The sequence below is a fragment of the Panicum virgatum genome, chromosome 4K (assembly GCF_016808335.1).
Source record: "Panicum virgatum strain AP13 chromosome 4K, P.virgatum_v5, whole genome shotgun sequence".
In the NCBI taxonomy this organism is placed as follows: domain Eukaryota; kingdom Viridiplantae; phylum Streptophyta; class Magnoliopsida; order Poales; family Poaceae; genus Panicum; species Panicum virgatum.
In genome coordinates this window covers 13,590,225-13,610,391 of record NC_053139.1, presented here as the reverse complement: position 1 = coordinate 13,610,391, position 20,167 = coordinate 13,590,225, and the positions used below count along the sequence as shown (strand labels likewise).

General features: G+C 40.8%; 2 protein-coding genes and 1 pseudogene across 2 annotated transcripts; 1 reads left to right on the top strand and 2 right to left on the bottom strand.

Annotated features, from left to right (window-relative positions):
- Window positions 1–962: 962 nt before the first annotated feature.
- On the top strand, window positions 963–11,551 carry LOC120703215 (annotated as a pseudogene).
- Window positions 3,163–8,264, bottom strand: LOC120703214 (phosphate transporter PHO1-3-like). Its single transcript, XM_039987230.1, has 14 exons — window positions 7,875–8,264; window positions 7,342–7,678; window positions 6,371–6,812; window positions 6,239–6,287; window positions 6,067–6,138; window positions 5,844–5,973; window positions 5,645–5,765; window positions 5,286–5,535; window positions 5,093–5,197; window positions 4,961–5,005; window positions 4,573–4,725; window positions 3,935–4,213; window positions 3,712–3,848; window positions 3,163–3,627 (listed from the first exon to the last, which is right to left on the bottom strand). Exons 1-14 carry the CDS (start codon window positions 8,229–8,231, stop codon window positions 3,540–3,542), a joined length of 2,565 nt encoding a protein of 854 aa, XP_039843164.1. The 5' UTR covers window positions 8,232–8,264; the 3' UTR covers window positions 3,163–3,539.
- A 5,725-nt stretch (window positions 11,552–17,276) lies between the features above and the next one.
- Window positions 17,277–19,846, bottom strand: LOC120703213. The gene is made up of 7 exons (XM_039987229.1): window positions 19,692–19,846; window positions 19,073–19,167; window positions 18,679–18,942; window positions 18,409–18,582; window positions 18,215–18,321; window positions 17,815–18,070; window positions 17,277–17,729 (listed from the first exon to the last, which is right to left on the bottom strand). Exons 2-6 carry the CDS (start codon window positions 19,115–19,117, stop codon window positions 17,815–17,817), a joined length of 846 nt encoding a protein of 281 aa, XP_039843163.1. The 5' UTR covers window positions 19,118–19,167; window positions 19,692–19,846; the 3' UTR covers window positions 17,277–17,729.
- Window positions 19,847–20,167: the final 321 nt, after the last annotated feature.

Here is a 20,167-nt window from a genome sequence, read left to right as displayed (position 1 = left end):
ATCCGAATTTAATTAGAAAAAATTGATATTCAATGTGGGCACCCCTGAATTCTCGAATTACCCGAGTTACCAACCCAAACCCGATATACCTGATTACTATCTTAGACAGGAGGTTGAGAAAACCGAATTTAATTAGGGAAATTCTGATATTCAATGTCGGCAGCCCTGAATTCCCGAATTACCCGAACTTTATTGAAAACTCAAAAGATCATGGCCCAATCCACTCACCCGACCCCCATAACCTAATAAGAAAATATTAGTTTGATTTTGTTGATTGCTTGTTTATTTAATTTGTAGAATAATAATATGTTGATCATACTTTTTTTTTACTCGATCCCCTTTCTACTTGTTGTCTAATGTGAGAGGCAAAGACTTGGCAGTTGATCGGGTATCCGAACCCGATATTTCAGTTACCCAAAAATTCAGATTTCCCTTTTTCCGGGTAAAGATCAGGTAGCAGTTTTGAGAACATGAATTATACAATACCCGAATTATTTGACACGAATCTCTCGAACTACATGAATGCCCACCGGTAAACATGCTTAAGGTTTCCAACCAAGAAGCTCTCCTCCTCCTTGCGGCCCAGCAGCTTTCCCCCCCTTTGAGCCCACATCGGCGCGCCTGTTCTTCTTCTTCAACCTCCCTCCGTTCAGACTCCAGAACCTCAGACGCCAACATCCATGATGGACACAAACAAAATGGAGGGCGGGCCCCGAGGGCTGGCAGTCAGTACTCAGTAGGGTGCGCTCCAGGCGCCCCCTCCCCCACGCAGCTGGATCCGCCCGTGCGGTGCGGGCACCAATGCACGGCCACCTTGCCGCCCTCCTCCGCGGCGGCTTCCGCCACCCGCAATCCTTCCACGGCGCGGCCATCAAGCTCGGATGCATCGCATCCACCTTCCTCTGCCACAGTTTACTCCTCGCCTACCCCCACCACGCCGATGTGCGCAGGCTGTTTGATGAAATGCCTCGCGGAAGAGCTTGGACGGTTGGACCTCCCGGACTCGTTCGCTCTGGGACCGGGAGAGCAGGTTCGCTCGCGCGGGCAAGTTTGGCGTCGACGAGGATGAGAGCGTGGCTGTGGCTGTGGACATGTACGCCGAGTGCGGGTGGGTGGACACATCGTGGCCGGCGGTCACTCTCTGCACCGCACCGGAGCGTCATGAGCTGGAGCTCTGGACAACCATGAATGCCTGCCTGGCCAACCACGCTTGTGCTGTTCAAGAAAATGCTGGTATCGAGGGTTTGGCCTACCAATGCCTGAGTTGCTACCTGTTGGAACTTCGAACGCAAGTTCATGGCTGCTTTCTGAATATGGGGATTCAGGTAGACACTGCTTTGGGGATTGCCTTGATGGCAATGCATGGCTAATGTGGAGGGGTTGTTGAGATAGCTATTAGGTTGCTTTGCCGTATAAGGCACGATGCTTTTTCAAAGAATTCCATGCTTAGCTTATGCACAGAATGGATATGATATGGACGCAGTTGGAGTTTTCAGGGAGATGATAATGGAAAGTATGGCATTTGACCAGTCAGCTATCACGAGTCTGTTGCAAGTTTGTTCATCTTTTGGACACATGAGGATGGCAAGGGAGGTACACTATTGTGCTCTAAAAACTTTCTTCATGTTGTATGCCTTACTTCTGAATGCTACCATCACTGTTTATAGCAGATGTGGTGATGTCACATTGTCACTAGGGCTGAAACTACCGTATGGGAGAGACAAAAAGAAAATAATATCATCGACGGCATTATTAGCTTGTTATGCCCAAAATGGTCTTGCTCAAGATATGTACTCATGTTCTTTAGGGCAACGCTCCAGAGAGGGTTAGGATCTCGAGTCTTTTGCATCACTAGTGTGCTGCGAGCCTGTTCTACCACCTCAAATCTTGCTGTTGGATTGCAAATCCATTCAAGGGCTATGAAGCTAGGTATTGGTGATGCTAGTTCTGTAGAGAATGCACTCGTAACCCTGTATGCCAATTGCTTAAGTGTCCGGGTTGCATTAAAGATTTAATTCAATGAGCAAAAAGAGGGTTGTAGGTACTTCAAAGAGATGAAGGTAAAATACAATTTAGAACCCAAGATGGTGTATTAAACCTGTATGGTTGATCAATTTGCTGTGCTGGAAGGTTTTGTGATGCAATAGACTTAACTAATGCTATGCCTTGTGAACCAGACCAAATAATGTGGGAAGCTTTGCTAGTTTCATGTAGGGTTCATGGTAATACGGAGTTACGAAGAATAGCATCTTGGAAGGTTCTAGAAATTGGACCTGAGGATCCTTCACCATACATTATATCATCAACTATCAAGCATTCATGCTTCAGTTGACATGTGGGATGAGAAAGTCTGGAATCACACTGTGTTGAATACCCAGCAAGCAATAAAGGACACATGAAGTAGTAGGATTGATGCACAACAATTATCAGAGAATATATTTGATGCGTACAAGTTGGAGTGAATAAGATTTGTTGATTGTGCTTTTCTTCCAAAACACTAGAGGGAGTGAAGCATAGTGGACTCAGTCATAAGAAATCAACAAACTGAACAAAGATATCCATGAGTGCATGTAAAGCATTGTCTATCTTGCATCCTAGAGAACTGACCTGATATGGTCCTGGTGCAAATCTTTCGATAGCACAGGACACGGTTGTAAACTTTCAGTTTATGTTTGAAGTTGTGATATTCTACGATGCTGTCTATGTTGTAAACTGTATCTACTGTGCTGCAATTTTGGAAAATATAATGATACTTTCTTCTTTATCGTCAGCTGAAGTTTTTCATGATGTTGAAACCACAGAGATGCATACTCTTACACAAAAGCAAACAAACACTATTTTGAGGCTTCAAAGCCTTTATCTACAATGGGAGGTTAGTATGAGTACAGTCCATCTCTTCATTGTATATTTTCTAGCTTCTAAATTAATCATTATTATCTATGCTTTTTGGAACAGATACATGAGAGACTGTGCTGACACAGAGGCCAATATGATTATTTACCATGATTTTTTAGGTTCTTACAATTCCCAACTTCATGTTGTGGAAATTCATTATTGACATCATTCAGTTATGTTTGTTTCTACTGTAACTTGTATGTGTCTGATAAAGAAATTACACATTTTGCAAGCTGGAATGCAATTCCCAACCTCTTTTACAGGTAATTTATGCATGACGAAAGATTGGAAGTTCCATTAATTGATATAATTACATTTCCGAAGCAAAGGGAATACAAAGTGATTGAGATGCCAAAATATTAAAAGAACAACATTAGAGATGAGCTGCTGCTTCTGATCGTTCGGATTTACTAACAATTGTCAATTTCATATGGTATCAGTACCAATTCTTGCTTGGCAAACTTTTAGGAACTCCTGCATTCTATGTAAACTGTTTGTTGCTAGCATACAACTTCTCCATATCGACCATGTGGGAGCCCTCTATTCCTTACACCAAAAAATGAATATTCTTATGGTACTGTAGTGCATGCTTTCTAGCATTAGTTGGTGTTACACCTGAAGTGTTTGTATTCTGAACCTATTTGTTAGTCCTCTGCCACTTCGTGAAAAGGAAGTGGAACAATCTTCACAGCTCTGAACTTCCCTGCATTGTTTAGGTGTTCATTTTCCAACCTGACATAAAAGTGTTTATTTCATTTAGTTTAATATCATGTTGAAAAGTTTCAATATATAGATTGACTTGCTCAAAGAATTTACCTGTAGAAGTTCCAGTGACCTCGTCGGATCACCTCAAGTGCTGCTAAAAAGAACAGAGTTACTCTAGAATCCAAGCTTCCAATGTTAGGGTGGATGACAGTCTGAAGCCAAGCAAGTCTCAAGACAAGGTTCAAACCCTGTACAATATTTGATTCTCTGTAAGTGAAATATTTATCTTTACTTTGAATGTCTTGATGCAAATCTTAATTATTTGAGAACATACCATGGATAAGTAATAAATGTATTTTTGTTTAAGTATCAAATCATTACGAAGCCAAGTGTTCTTGGAGTTGAACTGCAGAAGACCCCAATCCTTGACAAAGTCCCAGTACAGTTGGTAGATAGTTGCAATACTTGATACAATGACAACAAGTGACAACCATCCAGGACTGTTATTGTTCTCATAGGCCACTTTTGTTCCTGCAGCAACCATTGCTGACACATACTTCCCAAGGTTGACAATATGGTTTATATCTCCTTCATCAAACCATCTCCTTGCACACTGTAGGACACCAATAAAGAAGGGTACTATCACATGTTAAGTCATGTTCAATCTTACTACCTCTTGTCACAATGTAACTTTTTTTTTGAAATAAATATAGTTTGGAACTTTGACTATTGATGTTATTAAATATTTATAGAAGATCTGTCCCCAAAAGTACTTTGATAAGATTATTTTTGAAAAGTGTTCGAAAAAAAAGATTATTTTTGAAAAGTAAATATGTCATATGTGTAGAAGATCTGTCCCCAAAAGTACGTTGATAATATTATATTTTTATTGGGTTCCTTAATCACATTACAATTAAATTCTGTGTCCAATATACATTTTGGAGAACACGTCGCTGTTCAAAATGACAATACCTGCATGGCTCTCCAGTAGTAAGGCAGGAAGGATACTGCATAAGCCAGGTCTCTAAAATGTTTAACCCTTGTGCAGTATCCATAGTCTTGTGTTGTGTAGCTGCCTGTTATGTAGTAACATGCCAAATACTCCAGGCTCCTGAGCACCGGTACCTGTTTGTCAGCAGTCATTACATGCTTAGACATTTTGCTACTGATTTATGCTTGGGTAGTAGTAGCCTATTAAGTATTAACTCATCTAATTATTTATAGTAGTACAACCACTTTTATGCGCCCTCTTCAGTTTATGTTCAAAATACATACTTCTGAGCATTATGGCTTGTAGGGTATAGCTTAAGTTAGCATAAGTGAACTTGAAAAGGTTTTAGCATTTTTTTTAATTTATTACCTGGCTGCAGAGCTGATCAGCCATGAAGAAATCAACCATGACAACCTGCATATAAACAAAAAGCTTATCAGCTTGTTCTGATATAGAATTTAGTTGGATGCCATCTTAAACAATTGTCCTTAAGAAACTTACCTTGTAAAAGGGGGTCAGGATGATGTTTCTGATAACTCTAAGGAATTGATAACGACTCAATCGGTAGATTATGTTCAAGGGGCAGACTAATATTGACAAGAACACCTGAATAGAGAGAAGCATCAGCCTCATAAGGGCATAAAAATTTCCAAATGTAAACACAAACACATTTGTTGAGTTCAATAGTGTATACCAAAAGTAGGGACCCTGGTATTGCTTGGACTGCAGTTGATGAATTTCCTTTAACAATGATTGACAGGTGCGCAAACATTACACCAACAACAATAGTCATGGAAGTGGTGCATATCAAGAAAACGTCACGGTACTTGAGCTCTTTAGTAGGTGCGAATTCAAATATGAATGTGTAGTTTATGCGTGTCTTTCTCCACATGAAAATGTTGCATCCATAGAGGAAGAGATGCAGAAAGAAGAGGCTGAACATGCTACAGATTAGGATAACATAGTGTCAGCAATTGAATGTCTAAACTGTAGCAGTTTTTTCTTTTCCAAGAACTATGTAGCAGCAACTGAATTGGCATTTTTGGTGCTCACCTAAGGACAGGATAGGATGTTGACATGTACACCTTATTAGACTGCTGAGTGTACATTCCAGCAATGTGTGCCATGATACAGTAACCAATGGATAGTGCTAAGAAGCCACCAGTGAATAATCCTGGAAATTTGACAGGTCTGTTTAAAATTTGGAAATCGACATTGATTATGGGATGGAAACCTTATTAAAAAGTATTACCAATGAAAAACGTGGTAGAGTGTGATTCTTCCCTCTGATTTGGCTTCAGATACATCTTTGCTTTCCTTTTGTCACCTTCAGTGAAATGTCTCACAAAAAGCTCTTCGACATCATCCATTAGCCTGATTGCCTATTAAAACGAAATTTCAGTCAGGAACTTTGGAGCTTAGATAAAAAGAATTTATTGAAAGCTTCTCAGAATTGCTTCATTGTTGCCTAATACCTTGTCAGAGTTATTGAAGTAGGAGCTCTCCACTACTTTGAGGTAAATTTGCTGCACTTCCTTGTCTGTAACCTGAAACATGGAGAGAAAAAAAACCTTCTTTTGTCAGAAGTTCTTATATGTGATAAATTTCAGGATATGGCATCAGAGAGCAAGAGATATGAGTGGAAACCTTGTCAAATTTCTTCAGGATCTTCACAAAGGCCATCATGTTCAAGCTCCTGCAACAAGTGTGCTTTCCTTGTCAGTATCCACATAACAAAAGGTTGAACTACATGCCATATTGCAAAAATCAGCTGTGTACCGGTAAGTCTTGAGGTATCCCAATCCCTTGTATAGCTCAACCAGAGCACCTCTGATCATCTTCTCTGCCTGGCGTAACTTCCTCTTGTTGATGCTCAATTTCTCATTGCTATCACTACCATGTGTGCCAGTCTTCTTTGATTGGCTCAGCATGTCCTCAAACAGTAGTTCGCATATGGCAGTGACGGTCCTTGACGGCGTGGTGACTGGGATATTGATCCTCACGTTCCTGCCCTGGCAGGTGACCACCCTCCCTGAGAGTGTCCTCAGCTTGTGGGCAGCTTCTTCATTTGGCCTGCCAAGTCTCCCTGATTCGCCAAGACCTTGAGAGATGGAGAGCTGGTCCTCAAGTCCTTCATCTGTGCTTTTAGCAGTTACATCTTTGGTTACTGTTTCTTGGCCATCTTCTTCTTGCTCTGCGATGCCCCTTAGAGATTGGTCTCCTGTAATTTTGAGATGCCATGCCAGGATTAGTATGTTGCATTAATGTTAGTATGTTACTAATGATGCCTAATCTAGATAATTATTTATTTGCCATGGCAAATTTCCTTAATCTAAGATATCTCATTCTCATCACTAAAGGCCTAATCTGAGATATGCCATTGCTTGTACAAATTTTATCCTTTTGCCCTTACTAATGGCAAAGTAGAGGTTTCCACAAGTGTACATCATTAGTAAATTTGCATGTCTCGGATTAAGGCAATATGCCTTGTTCAGCTCGAAGGGCTTTCTTCCAGATGGCATGTGTCGAATTAAGGTAATTTGCACTGGCATTACCAAAGGACTAATGCAGAGCTCATTTTGTTAGTGCAGTCCGTCAAGGCAAAGCAGCTGGACTGATCATGTACTCCCAGATGCCCACCAATATTGCCATTTGTAATATTTTTTCCTATCTAATGAAGCCAAAGGTAATATTCTTTCATCAGGTGGCTTAACGGGCATATTGGTTGAGCGAAATGCAACTATTCTCACCAAGTTGGATGGAGCAAGAAATGGAGAGATCATCCGTGTCGGCGCTCCCTTTCGAGGACCCACCACCGTGCCGTGTCTGCTGCTGCTGGGTGATGGCGGCCTTGAGCTCGATGAGGATCTGCAGCTGCCTTCTGAGCGACTCGCCACGCTCCAGGAACTCCCCCTCCTTCCTCTCGTAGAACCTGTTCACCTTGTTCAACTGCTGGTCCAGCCTCTGAAAAAAGGCCTTGGCGGCCTCTGCGTCCACAAACCCGGCCCCATTTTCCACCCCCGTCTCGTAAACCTCCCCGGCGACTGCACCGTCGATGCTCCCATCCATCATCAGCTTCTTGTGCACCTGCATTGCGCGTGGAGCATATTAGTTACCGTAGCATCAGCTTCTCTGTAGAGATTCTGGCATTCTGCAGATATGGTTCTGTGGAAAGATGCTCATGAGCAGCTACTGTATAAAACAACAGCAAATTATTCAAGTTTCTTTTCAACTTGGCTCTGCAGTATTAAACGGAGCTTCAGCTAGCCAAGTTGGTACATGCCTGAATGGCAGCAGGCTCCCTGTGGTTTCCATGGGAGTGGAGGAACGGCAACCTCATCACCCAGTGAGCGGCCGTTGGTGGCTTTTGGTGCAACCACGGTGATGCCACTGCTGGCACCATGGCACCGCCCCCGACCGGGGTCTGCAGCTTCTTGACGTCCTTCTTGAGCTGCCAGTAGTCCACAAAGGCCTCCTTCCATTCCGGCACGAGCTGGGCCTCGAACTTCTTGGAGAACTTCACCATTGGCGCCCCTGCTGGAAACCCCAGGGAGCAGCAATGGTGATTGGGTGGTGTCTCAAGGGAGGCCATGTTTTGGGGTGTACTTATATGTGCATGAGAGTGTGCTGTGGTGTTCATTGGAGGTAATTCAGAATGGGAATAGGATTCTAGAGTGAGATGGTGAGAGGCTAGCACATTCCAAAGTATCTGTGAACAAGATGGGGGAATTGTTGCCTATTATGGGGAGGCTTAGCTAGCTGTTGTGAATTGTGATCACTGGTTGGGCATCAGGGGCATGTAAGTTGCTGTGTTGGATTCTAGTGGACAGAGGAGAGGGTATAGGTCTTTTATAGGATGGAGTGACGGCTAGTGCAATTGCCTGATGCTGTCAGCTGTCTCTCCTTCCTTGCTGGAAAGTAAGGTGGGTGATGGCTGCCATGTAACAGAGTGCACAAAGATGGGGTAATTGGCAAAAATGGGTGTCCACGCAGGTATGGGCGACTTAAGTTGCATTGGAGATCGTCAGTGGTTTTCAATGGGTAAAACGTGGTGGTTTTTCAAATGGCCCTTTGTCAGACATCTTACGCTGCCTGCCCGCCGACACAGTTCATTTTGCTGCTTCAGAAGGTTTGTATTTGCTCTGATGTGCTTGAACTAAATGCTCCAGTGCTGTAAAAACAAAATATGTGGGTATCACATATTGAAGCACCATTTTAAATAGCAGCCAAATACGATAATTGGAATGTAACAAAATTTTGCGCATTGAATTTTTTTTATTCTTTTTCAGGGGAATTTCTATGGATGATTAATTGCTTATTACTCGAGGGCCATTTCCCCAAAGATACGTTCCAGGTACCCTTTGGAGCCGCTCAAATGTATCTTCTTGTATCTGAACCTCAGAAAGGAAAACATACATGCATCTTTTAGTGCAGCCTTACCCATCTCTTTTGCATTACCTCATTTATGGACTGACAATGCCTACTTCCTTTTGGCTTTTGCAACTAGCTTAGCTCGTATCAAGTGACACTATGACAGGACCGTAAAACTAAGTTCTGCATCACCTGCTATATATTTTATTGAGTAAAATACACTGTGGGTACATGAACTTGCAGTGCTGTGTCAAATAGGTCCATAAACTTAGAAACCGGACATCTAGCCCCTCGAACTTGCGAACCCGTTCACCCCAGGTCCAGTCCGGTTTTGCATGGCTTGCATGGCACTGTGCGCCGCGGTTTGCTACAGTAAACCCGGATTTGCTACAGTTACCGCGGTTTTGTTTTTTCTTTTCTAATTTATTTCGGCTGAATCTTTAAAAAATCATAACTCTTCGATACGACATCGGATGAAGATGATTTTTATATGAAAATTATAGCCCTTGATGAGATCTACAACTTTCTAGTTTTGAATTTTTTCATTTGATGACGTTAAGGTGCTCAAAAAAATTATATAAAATTACAGCATCATAATAATCGCGAACTTTTGCTTGTCGCATTAGAAAATTAATATATTTTTTGTTTGTTGTCAAATGAAGACACTTTGTATACCAAAATTTTAACACTTTTAACGATCTAGATTCTTGTAGTTTTGAGTTTTTACATTTAAAGTTGTTAAGATGTTGATAAAATAGTATAAAGCCTCAACGTCTTTTGCGTACTTAATATGCTACTTTATACTGTTTTATCGACATTTTAACATCTTCAAATATAAAAACTTAAAACTCTAAGAATCTAGATCTTTTAGAGTACTAAAATTTTAGTATACAAGTGTCTTCATTTGACAACAAACAGAAAAATATATTAATTTTCTAGTGCGACAAGCAGAAGTACGTGATTATTATGGTGCTGTACTTTTGTATAATTTTTTTGGGCAACTTAACTTCATCAAATGAAAAAATTCAAAACTAGAAAGTTGTAGATCTCGTCGAGGGCTACAATTTTCATATAAAAATCATCTTCATCCGATGTCGTATCGAAGAGTTATGATTTTTCAAAGATTCAGCCGAAATAAATTAGAAAAGAAAAAACAAAACCGCGGTAACTGTATCAAATCCGGGTTTACTGTAGCAAATCGCGGGCGCACAGTGCCATGCAAGCCATGCAAAACCGGACTGGACCTGGGGTGAACGAGTTCGCAAGTTCGAGGGGCTAGATGTCCGGTTTCTAAGTTTATGGACCTATTTGACACAGCACTGCAAGTTCATGTAGCCACAGTGCATTTTACTCTATTTTATTTGTAGTTTCTTCTTCATTTTGAACACATACTCACCTTTGGATATATTGCATTGGTCTACTTAAATTAAGTTTTCAGCTGGTGATGAAAACATATACTAGTAATAAATAAATGGGTGCTTTCATACTCCATAGAGAGATCCATAGAGAAAATATGTTTGTACAATATTTAATGGATCACTGCGTTAAAACCCTGTTTCTGTCTAATTGAGCTTGGCCATCACTCGCAAATATGTTGGAGTCATGCAAATGCCATGCTCGCCCTTTAGTATGAAAATAATGCCACCAGTTTTTGTATTTTTTTGACAACAATATATTTTTATATTTGTCATGGTAAAATTGCATGGCACAAAGTTCCAAGGACATACCACCAAGTTATATTTGAATTGAATTTTTTTAATATTGACATAACTTCCAATACACCTCATTTTTTTTACTCACTTTCTCGATGGGGATGTAGACTCGAGCCTGCTGGCAACATTAGCTCTAGGAATTCAGAGGAGGTGTTCAAGGGTGCTGGCCGTAAAGGAATGGAGGTCGTGGCCTCATTGGGAGCTAGGATGGCATGGCGGCGGCAAGGGTCAGCCAGGGCAGCAAGTGTCCAGTAGGGACTGCCAGTGGATTACTCATAACTAGATGTATGCAGCATAGCTCCTCCAAGACGCACGTAACAGTTAGCTAAATGCATGAAGACAAATGAAGTGAACAACGGAATTTTTTAAGAGAATTAATGGCAAGAACATCTAAAGCGTGCCCTAAGACATGATCTCTTGCTTTGCCACTTAAAAAATGATATCCTGCAAACTACACAAAAGTATAGGGGAGTCTATAAAGAGTAGTGGTCATGGAAAGGCAGTAAAGGAATGGTAAAATCTTTTGCGCTAATAAGCAACAATGGCTTCTATTTTCTCCAACAGAAACCCTTTTCAACTCTAAATTATTTGCAGTGACTGGACTTGTTATGATGCCTTTATCATGTGACGATTATTTCTCTTTTCCAGATAAATTCTGGAGCATGGACAGACCAGGGTTAAGCAGCAATATAATCATCAGGCAGTCATAAATTTGTAACTTCAGTACCTCTAACTAGGCCATTATGCATGGAAACTTGATTCAAAATTTTCTATGAATGTATATTTATTAGGTTTCACCAGCATGCAACAACAACTGTATGTTCACGAAGTGGTAAAACACGGTGACATGATACAAGTATCTATTTTGAGAGTCGAAGAAGCATGAGTATCTATTTTGAGAGTCGAAGAAGCATGAAAAACCTTGTCGCCGCCTTGTAAAAATCTTCAACAAATATTATACTCCTTGATCCTATATATCAACAGGCTAGTACGTCATGAACACTTGAGGGTAGGCTGGGTCATCATCAAACCATTTGGGACACATTCTAAGACGGTAAACACATATTCAATCACATACCACTACTACAAAAACGATTTGTACCAATGCTCCGTTTTTTTTCTAAGGGCCTGAAAATACATTTCTAAAGGCAGATGATGGGTCACCTATCCCTAAAAATAGCAACAATTTTTAGGGGTAAATTTTGATTAGTCTATGTTGAAAAGGTTAGTCTTATGTTTTGTAAATTTACCATAATTCGAACTAACACAAGCTTGCTTATAGCAAAAATCTACACATTCCATGTATCAAAACACAAGTCCAGACGTTTCGAACTTGCAGTAGCAGCCGAGTGTGCAGTTCAGCAACAAGTAAGTAAAAGCCAGCTGTTATGGAAAGAGGGGTTGGCACAGCCTATCAGTTCGCTAGATTGTGATCCAGCAATGCAAACCATTGTCCTCCTTTTTCAGGCGCAGGTGAAACTGCATGTTCTACTAGTCAACTTTTAAATTTTCAGGCCTCTCTATTGTAAACTGCATTGCCAATAATGCGGTAACGGCTGGCTAATTTTCTTTTATGAGGAAAAGCACTCGATAAAAAGGATGTTTTGCAAAGGGCTTAATAAAGGATGTTTGAAAAAGCTTTTGGAATGCTAACCCTCAAAGACCAATTAAGTGCTCTCTTAATGAATCCTGTCAGCATCAAGATACCATCAAGCTACATGCATTCATATGTCCTGCACTAGTGACAGGGAAAGCAAATCAGTGCAAATCTTAGGATGTAATTCATTGAGCCCGTAGACCATAGAGAGCTCTTTTAAACTTTAGATCAATGTGACACCGCTGTGGAGAATATTTGATGGGATATTCCGGTGCTTCATGGAGAGGTGCCGCGCAGCCAAAAGGGGTGCACCTCAATAGTTAACATGGCAACCATCAGGAATGACATCTTGATTGGCTAGATATGTCTGAATTGCAATCTATAAAACGACTAGATTTTTGGATTTTCACTGAGAAGTGGTTGTCAGCTAAAAGGGAAATTAATGATATGTTACTGTATGAATTTGATTCATTAAATTGCTGGGAGTCCTTGACAGGATCAATATATTTCCGCAAATGTAGTACATCGTGTCATGACAAAATTTTGATCATGTATCAAAAGTTGTTGGTAAATCTTTTTAGAAGAAAGATGATTAGTGCGACTGATAGTGATCTCAGAGTAGTCATATTCTCTTAGTAAAGTGACAGTCAAAGTCACGGTTTTGTGTGTGTGTTTTGGGTGTGGGGGTGGGGTGGTGGTGGGGGGGGGGGGGGAGGTGGTAGGGAGGGAGGGGGTGATAACACAATGCATCTTTAACCTGAAGATAGCTCATAATAAATTTCTGATTAACACAAATTATTAGTTGGGAGAAAAATCAACGATATAGTAACATTTCAAAAAAATAGTAACATGGAAGCAAACAAGATGCCATTGTATCCGTTCAGACAAGCTATGAGTGATATTATATTACCCAATCAGTCCCTTGAGCTATCTATACAAGTCTCTACTGAATTGTTATTGCTGGACCGAGTCCTTCTGTTCTCCCCACTACACCCTGCAAAAGAACATATCATGGATTTGGTTGCTATCTCATCTTTATACACCTGCAAGATATTCTTGTCTAAGGCCATGTGCAACTCTACTTTTGGTGCCAGAGATTCTTGTTTCCTTGATGAAGCCCAGAGGGCCAGCAAATATGTCAACTACTTCTTCAATGTTGTGGTGCAATATTCAGTTTTCCACCTTTTGTTCTCTCTTATGTGCACGGGTCTAATTTGGCACGGGTCTAATTTGGTTTAAGGTATGGGAAACTCTACTTTCATGGTATGCTATTTTTGGCACTGATGAAATTCTTGACAGTAGTTTTGCGCTTCAAGTGATTAGAACTGGCATGTTTCAGCTATGCTGCATTTCCCACCCATAACAAGTAGCTGCTAGCCAGCTAGTCCATGCTCTTCAGACATTTTGGAGGCAAACTATGACATCACTGACCTGTTGATGTGTAGCCACTTTACCTTTCTACAAAGTGTCAGGTTTCCAGAGTTGAGCTCAAATGATGGTGAACGATGCGGCGCATCGCCTCCTTTGTCCACTTTGTATCAGATATTTCTTTTATCATGTCACCTTAATTAGTTCATGAAGACGAGTGACACTTTAACTGAATATCATTCTGCAAAAATCAAGAGTTCCAATGGATCTTTTTCGTGGATTGACGAGATGGAATCTGATACGAAAACAATAAAATGGAGTACTTTTGTGTAAATAAAATTAAGGTCATCAATCAATCTCTGCATACTATTTGGTATGAAAATCTGATGATATCTACGAAAAATTTTAAGATAAGAAAGTAGAAAGCAAATCAGTAGCTTTCTTTCGTTAGTGTTGTCCTAATAGGCAGCATATCTGATTTCTTCTTCCAAAATGCCACTTTACCTGATGCAAACCGATATGCCTGCATATGGGTATCAAAATTGGTCGGAAATATGTTCCTCAGCTTCGTTGGCTATTCGGCACCACTTAATATATTGCCAATTGTCAGCCAGCACAAACACATGGTAACTATGAATTCATTTTCCATGTTGCGGTATAGGATTCCCAAAATCGTTTCGGATTCTGACATTGTCTTGTACTGAGAAAAATGTAGCAGTGCTACTTGAAACAGCCAAGAAAGTGACATCAGTATTTTTCATTTCTTAATCTCATCCTAATCTCCTGTCTTACAACTTACAAGCTCTATTACACATAGACATATAGTACTGAGAAGCAAATTCTTTTGAGGACCACTACATGCAAGAATCTGTGCCTTTGAAGATTATACCCTATTCTTGCTGATAGTTGGATACACATCATCAATTGCATCTCATCAGATGCTATTAGATGATGTACTATTAAGAACCTTCGATCAGTGGATATCATGTAGTGCATCTATTCTTCCAGAACCTCCATGGGCAGCTTCCTGTCATGAACACCATTAGCTGCTGATAGGTGGTTTGGTGCTCCACGTGAGCTGCCGGTGCTCCATGCTGCATTTGTTCCCTGCTGAAGATGCCAACGAGATTACAAGATCAGGTGTAATATACTGAGTATAAACGGATCTATGTTCTCTGAATCGTTCCGTAGTACATCAAAAAATGAATGGGAAGTTTTGATTTAGTTGAAGTGCAAAGACAAGATATAGAACACATTTATCAGAAGAATATATATATATATATATACACATTTATCAGAATGGCATAGTCAATTTTTTTTTCTCGAACACGCAGGGGAGCTGCGCATCTTTGTATTAAGAGAGGAAAAAAGTCCAAATACAACCCCATCACCTTACCTTGGACTCTTATCAGAAGAGTATATATATACAGCACGTTTATCAGCTCATCAGATAAATCATCTGTTCTATCGACATGACAATTTGAATACAGTGATGACCTTAATATGCCAAAGAATAAACCATATTTCCTTTGTGCAGTTTGACTGCTGAATGCTGACAAAAAGTCCCTACTTTTATTTTTTATTTTTCAGAAATAAAATATTTGGCGAAGAGATACTCAATATGAACCTATGAAGGATAAGATGACCCAACCACTCGCCATAAAGGAGATACACTTTTCAAATCCTGTGCAGACTGCAATACTGTAAGGGCAAGGGCAAGGTAATATGCCGAGAATAATCCCAAATTTGTAGTGAACATCAAATGAATAATTGTGGAGATTTTTTGTTTTATACTGTACGTAGGTTCTTAAGCCATTTCCATTGGTGCGGATCGAACATGTGCTAAATATTGCGGTACTGGAAGAGTTGATAAGAATTTGGATATCCACAGCTGCAGAATCTGTTCACAAGTTATGGTTTGCCACCTAATCAATGAAGATTCTAATTCTGATCGAGCTTAACTAATAGAAATCTGAATAGCGAAAGGGCATGCAGCCTATAGTGGTTACAAGAGCCTCGGTAGCACTTCAGATTTTGGGTTTGACTCCTCGTGGAAGCGAATATTCTAGAATTTAACGACGTTGTGCATTCAATGCTAGACGATGTTCCCGTCAACAGCGAGACGCATGTGGTGACTTCGCCAATCTCGAGGATTGTCGGCTCAGTCTTCAAAGATACTCATACGAGTAGGGTTTGTGTTCGTGCGTTCATATGGGTGAGTGTATGTGCGTTTGTGAGTGTCTGAGCTGTACTGTATAATAAAAAAATATATAAATCTGAATAAACCCGGATGCCTGGTAACTTGGTTCTACACAATTCACATTCCTCATTATTTTAACCCTCATATAGTTGGTCTAGATAAAATTTCAAGCATACTTGCAGAAAGCCATACCAGCCAACAAGTGAAGCTAAATTCTGACCATACCTTTGGGCTTTGGCCGTCACTTGTGTCTACCCTCCATGTGCGGCAATGAACCAGCTTGGTTCGTCTTTTGTCAGCAACTTTTACAATAATATATCATGTTTTCAGCATACATTTATTCGAGTTCCTTTCATTTCAGAAAAGAAGGAAATTCGGCATCCTTTGACAGTAATATACTGAAGAATAAACTATATTTATTCTATTCTTGATAGCACTGTCTATCTATTTAGTTTTGCAGTGATAAGAACATACCCGAAATTATGGGCTGGACACGAAAGTGGAGGGAAACATAGCAGGCAAGCAGGCATAACAAGTAATTCCTGATTCGAGAATTATCGAAGTGATAAGTTATTCTGCAATAATGGGGCAACAGTTTGGATGCGAGCTATGACTTTTACCATAGTACGTGCATGTTTAATCCTGTGTATTTGGGAGAATCTCAACAAATAAACTTCCGGACAATAAGACATGCTGCTGCACATTTCCATCTCGAGTGAACCTTGGACAAAATTTGTAGACTTGAATGACCCTGCAAAATGCATGTATGCATGGGAGGCAAAAGACATAATTTAGTGGCTGGTGGCTAATTTGATGCGTGAGAAAAGAACTGTTGCTGGTTGCCAGCAGAACAGAGTGAATGTTGCTATCAGGAGGCGTTCAGGAGCCTGGCCTGCCGCAACCACTGTCGCCATCCAGATCCAGATCCAAGGTCCTGTGGACAGTAGACGCTCAGGTAGCGCTGGTTCACGGAGGGCGTCGCTGAAGCAGACGACGAGAGCAGAGGAAGCAGCTGAGCGAAAAAGAGATGCATTTCTTTAACATTGTAATCAGTGGGACATATGTTATGGAAAATCATTTGACATTAATGCTGTCACACAGAAACACACGGGACAATCACTCTGTTCTGTTCTGGTGGTTGCCAGCAGCAGTATTTTTCTCTCACACCAAATCAGCACCAGCCACCAGCCAACCAGCAGTACTTTTCTTTAATAGCAAATTAGCACCAGCCACCAACCACAACCAGCAGAACAATTGTATCTGCAAAGTGCAAACCAGGAACGCGCACCCCGTAAACAGGGCATTCAGACTTTGCATGACAACACAGCGACCATAAAAATGACTTTACTAGCTGACATGCAAACCCTTGTTCCGTATGGGCAACAGACAGTTTATGCTGATATGCTCCTGTAAGAAACAGAAAATGTCCAGTGGATCACAATACATAGTTCCCTCCCAGTAAACTATAACAGCAAATTAGCTCAAATACAATGAAATGGCTCCACTGGCATGCATGATAGGCACCTCTATGACATTCCATACAATCTCATACAAGGATGTAAATATTTTTGTGAACAAGTATGGCTGACAACCCAGATGAAGATTTAAGGTGTTGCATCTCGCTGACAGCACTGCTGAAGTTTAAGAAGACATATTTACTACTAAGTTTCTTTTGTCTCCTTGGCATTAGTAATCCGTTCATCTATAATGGAATCTAATACACTATACAGTTGATGCAAAACTGAAATTTCCTAGTCTACCTAAAAGAATATATATCACATTTCCAAAGTTTCATCATCTTATCTACGTGCTCAGAAGCATTATCATCTCATTGTATCTTTCACACTCAAGGATATCTTCATTGAATCATACACTCACGCTGGTCTGATCCTGCAAATCATAATGCGTGACATCAAGAGTTAACTGGTGTTGGAAAAAAAACAAATGCTTATAGTCAGTGAGATGGCTACCTTACCTATGAATGAAGAGTTGATAAGAACATACTACATTCTCCCTCCAATGTAGGGAGCACATTGAAAGATAGGAACGGCTGAGGAGCAGACATGTTGGTTTGCTGTGTGTGAGCATGGACATGGACATGGCTTTGGTACATGTGTTGGTCACCAGTAGCTCTTGCAAATTCCACTGTACGCTGTAATCTTGGATCAATATACAATAGTTTTGCAAGACCCTTTTCAAGCTTCCCCTTCTCTATCTCAAGGAAGACAAATCTGAAATATGATTCAGACAGACAAAACAATAGAATCATAAAAGAGAAGTGGGTCTGTAACAACTACTGTACCATGAATCCATCTTCAATGCTTGTTAAAAAGGAAAATGAGTCAATATAGGGAAAATAAAAGTTGAGCGGTTACTTTGACTCTGGAAAACAGTTATCTTGTTTGGAGTCGTCCACTTTCCAGCTAGTAAACTTTCCAGGAAGTGGCTTATCAGCAGAGAAATATTCGAGTGAAGATCTCGCCTGCATGATTGACTCATCAATTTCTTCATGTACTGACACTACGAAAGAGGATCAATATTAATTTTCGCCAGGTAAAAAAATCCACACCTCTATTCTCAAGGCATCAAATCCTCCATTGTTAAAACAGACAAGAAGAGATGTGATGTTCGAGAAGGGGATATCAACCCTTCTAGTCAGCTTTTCATAGAACAACTTGCACACGATTAGCTGTGTTACGTAGCAGAAAGAAGCGAGTATGTTGCAGTCACCGTTACGAATGAACTACATACAGGTTCAGAGCCATCAAAAAAACATATTATGACACTGATCTTGAAAAAAAAGAGGCCAAAACAGGAAATATATTCTGAACATATATACCTTCTTGTTGCCGATGGTAAGTGATAGAAGAGGCATCTCAGTCGAAACTCTTTTGTAATTCTTGGCACCCGTATGCTGGTTCTGTGCAGTTGTTAGCTCCTCATATTTGATCCTATCATTATATTTGGTTTGAAGAAAAGCATTCCTGTCCCAAGCCAGCATGAGCGCAATGGATGTCAGAAAGGAGTCGCTTATTTCGAGCTTCAGACATTGAGTTGTCTGCTCATCTGCCTTATCAAGTGCGCCATCTTCATTTTCCTCACCCTGTATACGCAATTTACAATTCTTAATAGAAGAGGAGAAACCGCACTAGTCCCACAAATCCGTTCAAGAAAAGGAAACTGGAACAGGCACAACCAAATTTGAGGAAGGCGTGAAGGGAGAGCTGATCTACTTGCATGTCAACGGCGCTGCTACCCAGACGCTCAGAGATTCTCATTGCGAGACTAGCAGAATGGCAGAATCCGAAGCTTCTCAAGCCAGATGTCTCTGAAACAAACTAGGACGGTAAGCATATGTGAAACTGCAATAAGTGTTCGTTCAAAAAAAAAAATTATTGATGGTTCGTTCAAAAACTGCAGTAAGTTGTACAGACTGGGCATGGGCTCGTAATTCCCTGCACCGACAATTATGATCCTTGGCCTAACCATCTCACTCCTTTAACATGTAACGTCACATGACGTGTTCGATTTTCCACCATAACCCCTTGCAATATTTTGGTCTGCATGCTTATGTTCCTCCAAATTTTGCAAAAATCATGGGGCGGGGGCGTGCATGAATTGAATTGGAACTGGAAACGAAGTGCTTATAGCCTATACGAAACCCTCCCACGGGACAGCAAGGATGGGAATACGAATATCCATCCACACCAGCCATGGGCGGACATGGTACAAAATAATTTTTGGGAAAAAAAAATCGAAGTTCGTAGGTAAGTAAAATCCATGGTCAGATCCGAATATAAACAGCACAAGTTAATGGTCAGGAAAGGAAGGGAAGGGAGAGGGTGGGCGTACCTTGTCGGCCGGCGAAGCGCCCGGCGAAGCAAGGGCGGCGGCGACGCGGCGTCAGGCCCCTGCCGCCGCCGCTTGGAAAGAAGGCGGCCGAGAGGGAGAGAAAGAGAGGAGAGAACGGGCCATCATGTGGAAGGTGATTAAGATGTAGTAAGTATATCTTTGAGGCCCAGTAAAGCCCAATTAGCAGGAAACACCGGGCACGCTTTATTATTTTTCTGCAGGCAACACCCCCTCTGCACAAAATAAAACTGATAGGGATGGCTGACAAGTCAGCTCTCGGCAAGGTAAGATTAACGAGCTAAAAAGTTGAGTTTGACTCGATTCGTTCCAAAACCTCGAGCCACGGCTCGTTTTGCTCACAAGCCGAGCATTATTTTACATTAATGATAAAAATGAAGATGATATAAACTAATATATGATAACTTAAGCATGTTAATAATATCTAAACACCCTCTAGGTGTAACTATATCTAACTA

Coding starts and splice junctions, on each gene's coding strand:
- LOC120703214 (XM_039987230.1), bottom strand. CDS start 8,231: ATGAACACCACAGCACACTCTCATGCACATATAAGTACACCCCAAAAC. Junction 6,813..7,341: donor TTCTTGCTCCATCCAACTTG/GTGAGAATAGTT, acceptor TCAAAATTACAG/GAGACCAATCTCTAAGGGGC. Junction 6,139..6,238: donor TCCTGAAGAAATTTGACAAG/GTTTCCACTCAT, acceptor TCCATGTTTCAG/GTTACAGACAAGGAAGTGCA.
- LOC120703213 (XM_039987229.1), bottom strand. CDS start 19,117: ATGAGAATCTCTGAGCGTCTGGGTAGCAGCGCCGTTGACATGCAA. Junction 18,943..19,072: donor GCAGCGCCGTTGACATGCAA/GTAGATCAGCTC, acceptor TTGCGTATACAG/GGTGAGGAAAATGAAGATGG. Junction 18,583..18,678: donor TTACCATCGGCAACAAGAAG/GTATATATGTTC, acceptor ACCTGTATGTAG/TTCATTCGTAACGGTGACTG.